The sequence below is a fragment of the Dunckerocampus dactyliophorus genome, chromosome 1 (assembly GCF_027744805.1).
Source record: "Dunckerocampus dactyliophorus isolate RoL2022-P2 chromosome 1, RoL_Ddac_1.1, whole genome shotgun sequence".
Lineage (NCBI taxonomy): Eukaryota > Metazoa > Chordata > Actinopteri > Syngnathiformes > Syngnathidae > Dunckerocampus > Dunckerocampus dactyliophorus.
Genome location: NC_072819.1, coordinates 8,717,722 through 8,729,996, shown reverse-complemented (window position 1 = coordinate 8,729,996; position 12,275 = coordinate 8,717,722). Strand labels below are relative to the sequence as shown.

General features: G+C 44.1%; 2 protein-coding genes across 2 annotated transcripts; one reads left to right on the top strand and one right to left on the bottom strand.

The window, feature by feature from the left end:
• Positions 1-6,839: 6,839 nt before the first annotated feature.
• LOC129185261 (uncharacterized) lies at positions 6,840-9,488 on the bottom strand (the record flags this gene model as incomplete). The annotated part of the gene is made up of 1 exon (XM_054782087.1): positions 6,840-9,488. A coding segment is annotated over one exon (2,475 nt), but the record flags the coding sequence as incomplete, so codon positions are not given.
• LOC129185269 (uncharacterized) lies at positions 6,871-11,024 on the top strand. Its single transcript, XM_054782097.1, has 2 exons — positions 6,871-8,623; positions 9,691-11,024. The coding sequence occupies exon 2, from the start codon at positions 9,785-9,787 to the stop codon at positions 10,856-10,858; it is 1,074 nt and encodes a 357-aa protein (XP_054638072.1). The 5' UTR covers positions 6,871-8,623; positions 9,691-9,784; the 3' UTR covers positions 10,859-11,024.
• The last annotated feature ends 1,251 nt before the right edge of the window (positions 11,025-12,275 follow it).

The following is a 12,275-nucleotide window of genomic DNA, read 5'->3' as shown; positions in this document are numbered from 1 at the left end:
TTAAAAAATAAAACTGCAACACTCGCCTCTTCCCCAACAAATCTGCTGTCTTGTGAACTATTCCAGCAGCTTCTGAACAATTCTAGCTCACAGAAAAAAACAGACATCTTCTTCCTCTTCAGAGTCTGATTCTTCTCTCTTCTTTTTTTTGGGTTTTCTTTACACTTTTCTTTGTGGTTTGATGTACTTGTATACTTTTTTTTGCCTTCCTCTGTTCAGATTTTTTTATTATTTTGTTTATCATTAGCATTAATTTCTTTCTTTCTTTATTTTTTTTAACTATAAAGACGAACAAGGACTTAAGGACAAAGAACAAAACAGTATCAACAACCACAATGACAACGTTGTCAATGACAATCACACATAATAGTAGTCATGAAATGATGAGTTATGATAGTGATCACAATGACAATACTGCATTGAAACAGTCACACATAATAGCAGTCATGAAATGATGAACTATGATAGTGATCACAATGACAATACTGCATTGAAACAGTCATACATAATAGTAGTAATGAAAATGATTATCCATGATAGTGAACAGAATGATAATTACTGTAATGCACATCATTGTAAAAAAAAAAACAACTATAGTCATACTGCCTGTTCCGCCGCTCCTGTCCACCGGGGTCAGGGATGTGGCCGTGGGCCTATCCGCTGGCCGTCGCGGCACAGTGGCTCGCCCGGGGTGGCCTGGCTTGTGGGGTGCTTTTATTTTATTTTATTTTATTTTATTTTATTTTATTTTATTTTATTTTATTTTATTTTGGGCGGAGGGGGGGTGTACACAGGGGTTTGCTCCGTGGGGTCAGGTGCTGGGTGTTACATATCTGCCGCCCGGGCCTCAGTCGGGGGGGTGGAGGGCGGTGCCTCCTCCATCCCTGAGCGGGGCGGTCTTGTGTTGGGGTCGGGCATGGGGTGGCCTGGGGCGGGCTGGGCTCCGTTTCCTGCGGGTGGAGGGTGGTGGGGGGAAGGGCTGGCGCTTCCAGCGTGGGTGGGCTTCTTTCTGGTTGCTGGGGCGTCTCAGGGCCTGCTGGTGTGTAGCCCGCGGTGTTCGTCTGCCTTTGTGGGGTGTGATCTCTCGCCGGTCTCGGGGGTTGGCTGTCCTCTGGGACACCGGTGCCCTGTTTGTGGTTGGGATTGCCTCTGTGTGCCCCCTTGCTGGTCTTCCTGGGGGGGAGGGCTCTCTGGGCTGGCTCTTGGGGGGCTGATCTTGGTGCTGCCTGCCCCTGTGGGCCTGGTGGCTTTCTGGCGGTAGGGGCTCGGCCTGGCTATTTGGGGCGGGGCTTTCTGGGCGGTGGAGGGAGGCCCCTCTCCTTTCATGCTTTTTTAGTGACAATTACACGCTGACCCACTCGCGCATCTTTGTATATATGAAGACTTGCACACATACAGAGATACCTGTACACACGTACATATGCACACTCCAATACATACGTACTTCCCCACTCACTGAGTTAACCATGGTGTTATTATGTTGTTGGTTTTATTACAGTGACAGTAATGTCGGCAATAAGATTATAGTTTTTACAATGGTGTGCATTGCAGTTATTGTCATTCTGATCACTATCATAGTTAATAATTTCATTACTACAATTATGTATGACTGTTTCAATGCAGTATTGTCATTGTGGTTGTTGATATTATTTTGCCCCTTCTGTCAGGGTCTTTGTAGTCGTCACAGACATTTGCGGATGTAGTCCTGTTTGTTTCTGTTGTTCTGTTATTGTTGTCACAATTGTTGTTGCTGCTGTTGTCCTTGTCTCTGTCTTTTTTGTCCCCCTCTTCTCCCCGCACGCCCCCTGTGTTTTCTTTTCTCTTCTTCTCTGTCCCCTCCTGCTCCGGTCCGGCCGGGGGAAGTGTATCTCACACTTTTCCCTGGCAGAGTAAATCTGTTGACCACGTGAGGGCATTTAGATCTACAATTCTATCTGCCTTAAAGGCTGGACAGGACAAAAAAATAAATAAATAAAATAGATTCCTTCACTCCCTGAGTGGGCGGTGCCACGGGGCGCACCTGTAGCCACTCTGCCGTCAAGGGCTCTTTATCCACGTGGCTGCAGGAGGAGGAGGAGGTCATGAACTCTACTACAGAAATCAGTGTTTTCTACACGTCCGCTTCTTAAACTATTATTTCATGATGAAATTAAAAATGTACCCATTGGTGAAACCTTTTCAATATGTTGCCTTGACTTCGGCTGCATTGTCTTTTTAAATTCTTGTATATCGCTAATGTTTGATAGCAAATGCTAAATAGATGTAATACATGAACTGTGTGCCCTAATGAACGTTACATAGCTAATTTGACTGACATATTACCAGTAATCAGGTTATATACACAACTATTTAGGAGTTATGTGTAATGATCTTTATTTCCATATTGAAGTGAATTATGATAGCAACTACTTTGATTACCTGTAAACTTTGAAAATGTGAATGTGAAATACTAATCATTCATATTTACAATAGAATTTCAGAGTTTACTGGTTACATTTTGTATATGTTATATGTTTTATAGAAAGAGGTAGATCATTTGGACTTGTACTTGCATGCTGAGAAAGTGCGTGCACTCCAGATATACATGTATGACATACATAAATACATACTCATATATTTTTAAATAAATATAGTAAATATATATACTTTCTATCTTTATATTAGTAGGTAGATCTTTGGGATTTAGTCATTTTAAAAGTCGCTCGCAGGCTAAAAAAGTGTGAGCACCCCTGTCCTACATTATTGTTACACAGAGGAAGGTATCTTTGCTCTTGTGAGTGAGTGATTTTTGAGAACTTTTATGTAAACGCCACAATGGCTTCTAAACGTGCTGCTTTTTCTACAGTCTTGTTTATGTCTAATTTCTGTCATATTTTTTATCACAATACAGCACAGTCTACTGTTTACTATATTTGGTTATATGAGTGTAAAGGTGATTATGGGGTGTTATTTCATGTCTACAGGGCATGAATAATATTAAAAAAAACGTATTCAGAAGGTTTTAAACAGGTTTTCTATGTTCTCAGTACAAAAATACTCCATTTATTAACATTGATTCATATATTCTATGTTCTGAAACACCTGATTATCGAGAAATGAGCATTCAATTCGCATGCAACAGCTCTGCCAGACATTCCTGTAGCCAGCATACCTATTGCACTTTCCCTTAACACTTGCGACATCTGTGGCATTGTGCTGTGTGATAAAACAGCACATTTTGAAGCGCCCTTTTGTTGTGGCCAACCTAAGGCACGCCTGTACAATAATCATGCTGTCTAATCAGCATCTTGATATGCTACAAAAAGAGACGTGCTCACTATTACAGATTTAGACAGGTTTGTGAACAATATTTGAGAGAAACCGCCCTTGTTTTACATGTTTGGTTGTTTTATTAACAAAAGCGAGCAACGACAAACGTCTTGTATTTGGATTTTTGTGGAATGTAATTTGCTCTGCCGATGGGGATGGAGGTTATCATTGCTGTATTTATTTATCGGTGCGTGCAATTTAAGTTAAACTTTGAACAGCTGTTATAATTGTGCTCAACTCAGGTCATTAAGAGGCCTGTGAAGCAGTGGTCTGAGGAGAGCAGTGCTAGGCTCAGAGACTGCTTCCAGACAACAGACTGGGAAGCGCTCTGTAGTCCCCATGGCAGTGACGTTGACAGCATGACGCACTGCATCACAGACTATATTAACTTCTGTGTGGAGAACACTGTGCCCTCCAAGTTGGTGCGGTGTTTTCCCAACAACAAACCCTGGGTGACCTCTGAGATTAAGGCCCTGCTAAACAAGAAGAAGAGGGTCTTCAACTCAGGGGACAAGGAGGAGCTGTGCAGAGTCCAGAGGGAACTCCGGCACAAGATCAGGAAGGGGAAGGACTGCTACAGGAGGAAACTGGAGAAGCGGCTGGAGGAGAATAATGCCAGGGAAGTCTGGAGAGGCCTGCAGACCATCACAGGCCATGGTAAAGGAGTGGGGAGAGACCAAGCCAGTGGGGACAAGATCTGGGCAGATGAACTCAATGTGTTTTTCAACAGATTTGAGTCTTCCCTCCCTCCCTCCCCTACCAACTCACCACTCTTCACCCCCACATCCCCATCCCAGCCATCCTCTACTCCCCTCTCCATAACTGATGATCAGGTGAGAAGTCAGCTGAGGAAGATCAAGGCAAGGAAGGCCCCGGGACCGGACGGCATCAGCCCTAGAAACCTCAAGGACTGTGCTGACCAGCTCTGTGGAGTTCTCAGGCACTTGTTCAACCTCAGCCTGAGCCTGGAGAAAGTCCCGGCCCTGTGGAAGACCTCCTGTGTGGTCCCGATCCCAAAGACATCACGTCCCAAGGAGCCTAACCACTTCAGGCCTGTTGCCTTGACCTCTCACCTGATGAAGACCATGGAGAGGATTATCCTGCAGCACCTGCGACCCCTGGTGGGCACTCAGCTGGACCCCCTGCAGTTTGCTTACCGGCCTCGGATCGGAGTGGACGACGCAGTGATCTACCTGCTGCACAGATCACTGCTACACCTGGAGGACAGCGGGAGTGCTGTGAGGGTCATGTTTTTTGACTTCTCCAGTGCCTTCAACACCATCCAGCCGGCACTACTCAGAGTGAAGATGGAGAGTGTGGGAGTAGACCAACACCTGACTGCATGGGTTATAGACTACCTCACCAACAGACCACAGTATGTGAGGCTCCGTCACTGTGTGTCTGACATGGTACTCTGCAGCACAGGTGCCCCTCAGGGTACGGTGCTCTCCCCTTTCCTCTTCACCCTCTACACCTCGGACTTCACACACAACTCCACACAGTGTCACATCCAGAAGTTCTCTGATGACACAGCCATCGTTGGTTGTGTTTCAGAGGGGAATGATCTGCAAAACAGGACGGTCATCAGGGACTTTGTCAGCTGGAGTGAGCTTAACCAGCTGCAGCTCAACACCAGCAAGACAAAGGAAATGATCATTAACTTCCAGAGGAAAACACCTCACTTCACACCGGTGAACATCCAGGGAGCGGACATAGAGTTGGTAGACATCTACAAATTACTGGGTGTTCACCTTAACAACAAGCTGGACTGGTCCGTTAACACCCACGCCCTCTACAAGAAGGGCCAGAGTCGCCTCCACCTGCTGAGGAGACTGAGGTCCTTTGGTGTGTGCAGGACTCTTTTACGGACCTTTTATGACTCTGTGGTGGCCTCAGCCATCTTCTATGCTGTGGGCTGCTGGAGAGGGGGCAGCACGGACAGGGACAGGAGCAGGATCAATAGGCTGATCAGGAGAGCGAGCTCTGTCCTGGACGGTCCTCTGGACTCCGTGGAGGAAGTGGGGGAGAGAAGGATGTTGGCTAAGCTGACATCCATCATGGACAACACCTCTCACCCGCTACATGACACTGTGGGTTCCCTTAGCAGCTCCTTCAGCAGCAGGCTGTTACACCCACGGTGTAAGAAGGAGAGGTTCCGCAGGTCCTTCATACCGACCGCTGTCAGGCTCTACAACACCTGCACCACCTGAACCATGTTGTAGTCACGATGCTTTACTTTACTTTACTGTTCTCTTTACTTGTCTTGCTTGCTTGCTGCTGTAACAAGTAAATTTCCCCGCTGTGGGATAAATAAAGTACATACATTAAAGAAATAACTGACCTTCATAACGGTCAGACTTACTTTGAAGAAGAATGACAAGGGTGTAATGCCAAGGTGGTTTGTGACGAATCTCACTTTTTCACATTCGTACTTGCCATAGATGCATCCTAAACCACCTTTGCATAATATCTCTGTCACACGTCATGAATGCTGGATGGATGATATTATACAGTATTATCATTATTGTTATGACATTTTGAGTATGGGATTGTTTACTTTTCCAAACTAACACAGCATTTTCATTGCACCCATGTGACAAATAATTCTATTTACTTATCTGTGCTTGGAAGTGATGTGACATTATTTAAGTGGCTTTGCACTATTTAGTGTGTATTATTGATTGGACTGAAAGCTAAGACTTCTGGTTTTTCATTGTTATATTTTAGATAGATAGCTAGATAGATAGATAGATTGATGTTTATTGTCATTGCACACACAACTAAACTTAGTTTGGTGGCTCCACTTCCATTTCTAGCAACATTAAGACAGGTTAAAACTTCAGATATCAGATATAGAATGTAAAATATTGATCCCATCAAACAAAAAGATGTTCGTTCATCATTTTTTTTGTCTGTGTCTAAACAATTAATATATTTGACATGTTATTTTGTTCGGGCTCTGCCCGGCCAGGCCCCTCTCCAGGTCTCACTGTCGCTGCTAACGTGAGCATTGAAGTCCCCCAGCAGAATAAGGGAATCGCCTGAGGGAGCACTCTCCAATACTTCCTCTAGAGACTCCAAAAAAGGTGGGTATTCTGAACCGTTGTTTGGCGCATAAGCACAAAATCTGGGCCTCCCTGCTTAGGCTGTTGCCCCCGCGACCCAATCTCGGATAAGCGGTAGAAGATGGATGGATGGATGGACATGTTATTTTGTTGACTTTATTTTTGCCAGTGCCTGCTTGGGCAAAGCATGCTTGGGGATATGATGTGCTCTTTAACCCATTTGAAAATGCTGTAAGAATGCCACTTTCATATAATTGGCATCTTTATTCTATAATGTAAGATTAATGTCTACACCAACAAACATTAACTGTAGAACGTCTGTGTAGGCTCTCAGTCGTACAGGAGTTGTCCATCGAGGAAAAGGCTTCTTGAGACGTCATCTGTACTTCTGTGTAGAAGGTGTCGGACGTTTCGCTCCTCATCCGAAGAGCTTCGTCAGCAAACTAATAAGTGCTGGTAGCTTAGGCCTTAAATACAGTAAGAGTGGGCGGAATTGGTGTGCCAACACCCTCCTCCTATTGGTTCGTTACACTAAGCCTGGGCGGAGCAGTGGTATAATCCTATCCTGTTATTCACACCTACGATAAAAGGGAAGTGTCGCTCCCTGAATTGGGTATGAACGACTCTGATACTGGCTTGTTAGCATCTATTGTTCTGGCTCGGCCCTGCCTTCACCTCATTTGCAAGACTAAGAGCTGTGGGTTTTGGTCTCAGTAACCTGCTGAACACAGGGTCCAAATTAAACCTCAAACCACCATTCCGATTCAATGATGGGTTCTGTTGTTTGACAAAAATAGCTTCCTTTACTCCTCTTTCAAACCATCTGTTTTCTTTGGCCAAAATCTTTACCTCGCTGTCCTGAAAGGAGTGATTGGTAGCTTTCAGGTGTAGATGTACTGCTGATTGAGGACCACTAGCATTGTCCCTGCGATGTTGATAAAGCCTTTTTTGGAGCATTTGCTTAGTTTCCCCAATGTAGTGCTCTTTGCATTCCTCATCTTTACAGTGGATGGAATAGACCACATTGCTCTGTTTCTGGTTTGGAGCCTTGTCTTTAGGATGCACTAATTTTTGTCTCAGGGTATTTACTGGTTTGAAATAGGTAGGAATTTTGTGTTGCCATAAGATCCTCTGGAGTTTTTCGGAGACCCCCGCTACATAAGGGACTACCACTCCTCTCCTTTTTGCTTCTGTGGGCTTTTGGGTTTCTTTCCCTACTCTCTTCTTTTGACATTTGTTAAAAGCCCACCGTGGGTACCCACAGGTTGAGAGCGCTCTCTGGACATGTTGTGTCTCCTTTTTCTTTCCCTCCGCACTAGTTGGTATTTGTTCCGCTCTATGTTGGAGGGTCCTAATAACCCCTAGTTTATGTTGTAGTGGATGGTTTGATTGAAAAAGCAGGTATTGGTCAGTGTGTGTGGCCTTTCTAAAGACCTCTGTAAGTAGCTGTCTGTCCTTTCCTATAATTACCTTGCAGTCTAAGAAGGCTAGTTGGTTTTCTTTAGTGTCCTCGCGAGTAAATTTGATATTGGTGTCCACCGCATTGATGTGATCTGTGAAAGACTGAATTTCTTGTTTTTTGATTATGACAAAGGTGTCATCCACGTATCTAAACCAATGCCTTGGTTTTGTCCCTGAGAAGGATGTGAGAGCCTGTTTCTCCATCTCTTCCATGTACAGATTCGCCACTATGGGTGAGACTGGTGAGCCCATAGCACAACCATGAATTTGTCTGTAGAATTTCCCTCTAAACTGAAAATATGTGGTGTTAAGGCAAATTTCCAGTAATTGGCAGATGTGGTCAGCACTAAGTTTTGTTCTCCGATGCAGAGTTGAGTCCTCGAGCAGTCTCTTCCTCACCACCGAGACTGCTGCTGAGGTGGGGACAGATGTGAAAAGTGAAGTCACATCATAAGACACCAAAGTTTCCTCTGGCTCCAATCTGAGGTCTTTGATGCTCGCCACAAACCCTTTTGTGTTCTCTATATGATGATCAGTGTTGCCTACCAATGGGGATAAGACTGTTTTTACATATTTCGCTACATTGTACGTGGTAGAGTCAATGCTACAGACAATGGGTCTGAGGGGAAGCCCTTCCTTGTGGATTTTTGGAAGGCCATAGATACATGGTGTAGCCTCCCCAGGGTATAACCTATGATACATCTGTCTGTCAATTAGTTCTTCCTTCTCTAACTTTTGGAGACAGTGTATGATTTCTTTCTTATACCTACTGGATGGGTCCCTTTTAAGTTGCTCATATGTGTTGGCATCACTAATTAGACTTGTTATTTTTTCTTCGTAGTCCAATGTGTTGAGAACCACTGTGCATCTGCCCTTATCAGCTGGTAAGATGGTGATGCTCTCATCTTTCTGCAGAGCCGCTAATGCTTTCCTCTCACCTAACGTGATATTGGACGGTGGTGGTTTGGCACTACTGAGAAGGGCCGATATTCTCAGACGAAGGTCCCCTGCCTCTGTTCTAGAAAGGTTATTGTTCTTGATGGCCGATTCAGCTGCTGTGATATAGTCTACTGTGGGTATCGTTTTAGGAGTCACTGAGAAGTTGAGACCCTTGGTTAATACTGCCTTCTCTGTCTCCGAGAGGCTTCTGTCTGACAGATTTTTGATCCAATTTTCTTTAGTATTGGTCTGATTCCCCCCATCCTTAGTGTTTACGACAAGCTGTGGTCGATTTTCCGATAGAAGTTTCTGGAATTTTCCCTTATGCCTTTCTTTGGTTTTGCTATGGTGCTTCATATAACCTGATTTGGTAAATTCACAAACCTCCTGATAGGTTTCGTGCGTAAGCTTGGTTTGCAATCTCTGATAGAAGGTTTCTACTTCAGACTGTTTATTTTTTATCTCTATGTTAAGTCTCCTAATTCTCAAATTCTGTATTTTTCTGATGTAGTTTTGTTGCATTTTCCTTGCCAAGTGTCCTTGCTCAAGGGACGCTTGCCTCATGCATTTGGGGATTAACCTACTCTGCCTGCATCTAAGATTAAATCTGAGGTGGTTCCTTAAATCTGCTAATTTAAGAGTGGCCTTTTCTAAGCTACGTACCAGCAGAAGGATGTCTCTCCCAAAGTTGGTTGCAATGCGTCTGTGTAGGCTCTCAGTCGTACAGGACTCATCATATAGAGAACACAAAAGGGTTTGTGGCGAGCATCAAAGACCTCAGATTGGAGCCAGAGGAAACTTTGGTGTCTTATGATGTGACTTCCCTTTTCACATCTGTCCCCACCTCAGCAGCAGTCTCGGTGGTGAGGAAGAGACTGCTCGAGGACTCAACTCTGCATCGGAGAACAAAACTTAGTGCTGACCACATCTGCCAATTACTGGAAATTTGCCTTAACACCACATATTTTCAGTTTAGAGGGAAATTCTACAGACAAATTCATGGTTGTGCTATGGGCTCACCAGTCTCACCCATAGTGGCGAATCTGTACATGGAAGAGATGGAGAAACAGGCTCTCACATCCTTCTCAGGGACAAAACCAAGGCATTGGTTTAGATACGTGGATGACACCTTTGTCATAATCAAAAAACAAGAAATTCAGTCTTTCACAGATCACATCAATGCGGTGGACACCAATATCAAATTTACTCGCGAGGACACTAAAGAAAACCAACTAGCCTTCTTAGACTGCAAGGTAATTATAGGAAAGGACAGACAGCTACTTACAGAGGTCTTTAGAAAGGCCACACACACTGACCAATACCTGCTTTTTCAATCAAACCATCCACTACAACATAAACTAGGGGTTATTAGGACCCTCCAACATAGAGCGGAACAAATACCAACTAGTGCGGAGGGAAAGAAAAAGGAGACACAACATGTCCAGAGAGCGCTCTCAACCTGTGGGTACCCACGGTGGGCTTTTAACAAATGTCAAAAGAAGAGAGTAGGGAAAGAAACCCAAAAGCCCACAGAAGCAAAAAGGAGAGGAGTGGTAGTCCCTTATGTAGCGGGGGTCTCCGAAAAACTCCAGAGGATCTTATGGCAACACAAAATTCCTACCTATTTCAAACCAGTAAATACCCTGAGACAAAAATTAGTGCATCCTAAAGACAAGGCTCCAAACCAGAAACAGAGCAATGTGGTCTATTCCATCCACTGTAAAGATGAGGAATGCAAAGAGCACTACATTGGGGAAACTAAGCAAATGCTCCAAAAAAGGCTTTATCAACATCGCAGGGACAATGCTAGTGGTCCTCAATCAGCAGTACATCTACACCTGAAAGCTACCAATCACTCCTTTCAGGACAGCGAGGTAAAGATTTTGGCCAAAGAAAACAGATGGTTTGAAAGAGGAGTAAAGGAAGCTATTTTTGTCAAACAACAGAACCCATCATTGAATCGGAATGGTGGTTTGAGGTTTAATTTGGACCCTGTGTTCAGCAGGTTACTGAGACCAAAACCCACAGCTCTTAGTCTTGCAAATGAGGTGAAGGCAGGGCCGAGCCAGAACAATAGATGCTAACAAGCCAGTATCAGAGTCGTTCATACCCAATTCAGGGAGCGACACTTCCCTTTTATCGTAGGTGTGAATAACAGGATAGGATTATACCACTGCTCCGCCCAGGCTTAGTGTAACGAACCAATAGGAGGAGGGTGTTGGCACACCAATTCCGCCCACTCTTACTGTATTTAAGGCCTAAGCTACCAGCACTTATTAGTTTGCTGACGAAGCTCTTCGGATGAGGAGCGAAACGTCCGACACCTTCTACACAGAAGTACAGATGACGTCTCAAGAAGCCTTTTCCTCGATTAACTGTAGAATTGAATTCAATCAAATTGAAAGCACACAAAAAAGACATGGACACTGATATAGCTAACAAAGACAAGACAGGCGGTGGGCCCTGTAGCACCTAATTCCACTCCGGCAGAGGAGCTGACCCTAAGCAGTAATGAGGGCCACCAATGATGGAAGGGATCGAGTGTGGTGTCTCCTCAGTCCCTGGAGGAAGTGGCAACTCAGAACCAAGGGTAGGTGGCCTGGGTTAACAATAAAATAATGAGTTGCCCATCAACTCTTATAGTCATTATTGTGGGTGCGGGTAACAACCATTTTATCTCCAAATATTGTCTACAGTTGATGGGGAGACATTAGCATCTAGAACAGTGAAGGCCATCATAATACACTAGTACATGCTCTGTGAGTTCTAATTATGCCAACTAAAATCCATTTGCGTGTCTTATTGTTCCCAGTCAGATGACCCAGATCTGTTTGAGAGCTTTGCAGGTGTTTCTTTTATTTAATTATCACCATTTTTTCCTAATGCTCTATTTACCCATATCATCAGTGACAGTGTGGACATTTTGTGGTGGATGTTTTATTATTACTATTAATTTAACTTGACTAATTGGCTGGTGGTGTTGGTTTGCACATGGGGGAAGCATCTGCAGCAGTGGTCTCATTTCTAAAAAACATCACTTGTCTCACTTACTATTCTAATTGTAAAGGTACAGGAAAACCAATCTCTCCCCCAGCCTGGCGGCTCTACATCTAGGTGATAGATAATTAAAAAAGTAACCTTAAATTAGATTAGATAACCTTAGATTTGTAAGTAGTATTGTTTTTGATACAGTATAGCAATGAAGTTTAAATGTTATGTGTGAGCTGCTGTGACGCAGTCCCTGTGATTACCGTAAACACCCGTATATGACTGGAAAGTCTGTTGTTTCAGAAAACGTTGAAATTACTTTGATATTTACACTCCTCTGTAAACAAACACCCACATTGCTTTGTACCGAAGCCTTGTCTTCCCGGAGCTGCTTCGACACAGTCCCTGATTACCGTAATGACCCGTATGCGACTGGAAAGCTCTGTAGTTTAAGAGATTGTTGAAATTATTTTGATGCAATGCACTCCTTTGTAAACAAATCCCACTCTGCTT

What these genes read in the sequence shown, in the direction of transcription:
- LOC129185269 (XM_054782097.1), top strand. Translation starts at nt 9,785, where the DNA reads ATGGGCTCACCAGTCTCACCCATAGTGGCGAATCTGTACATGGAAGAG.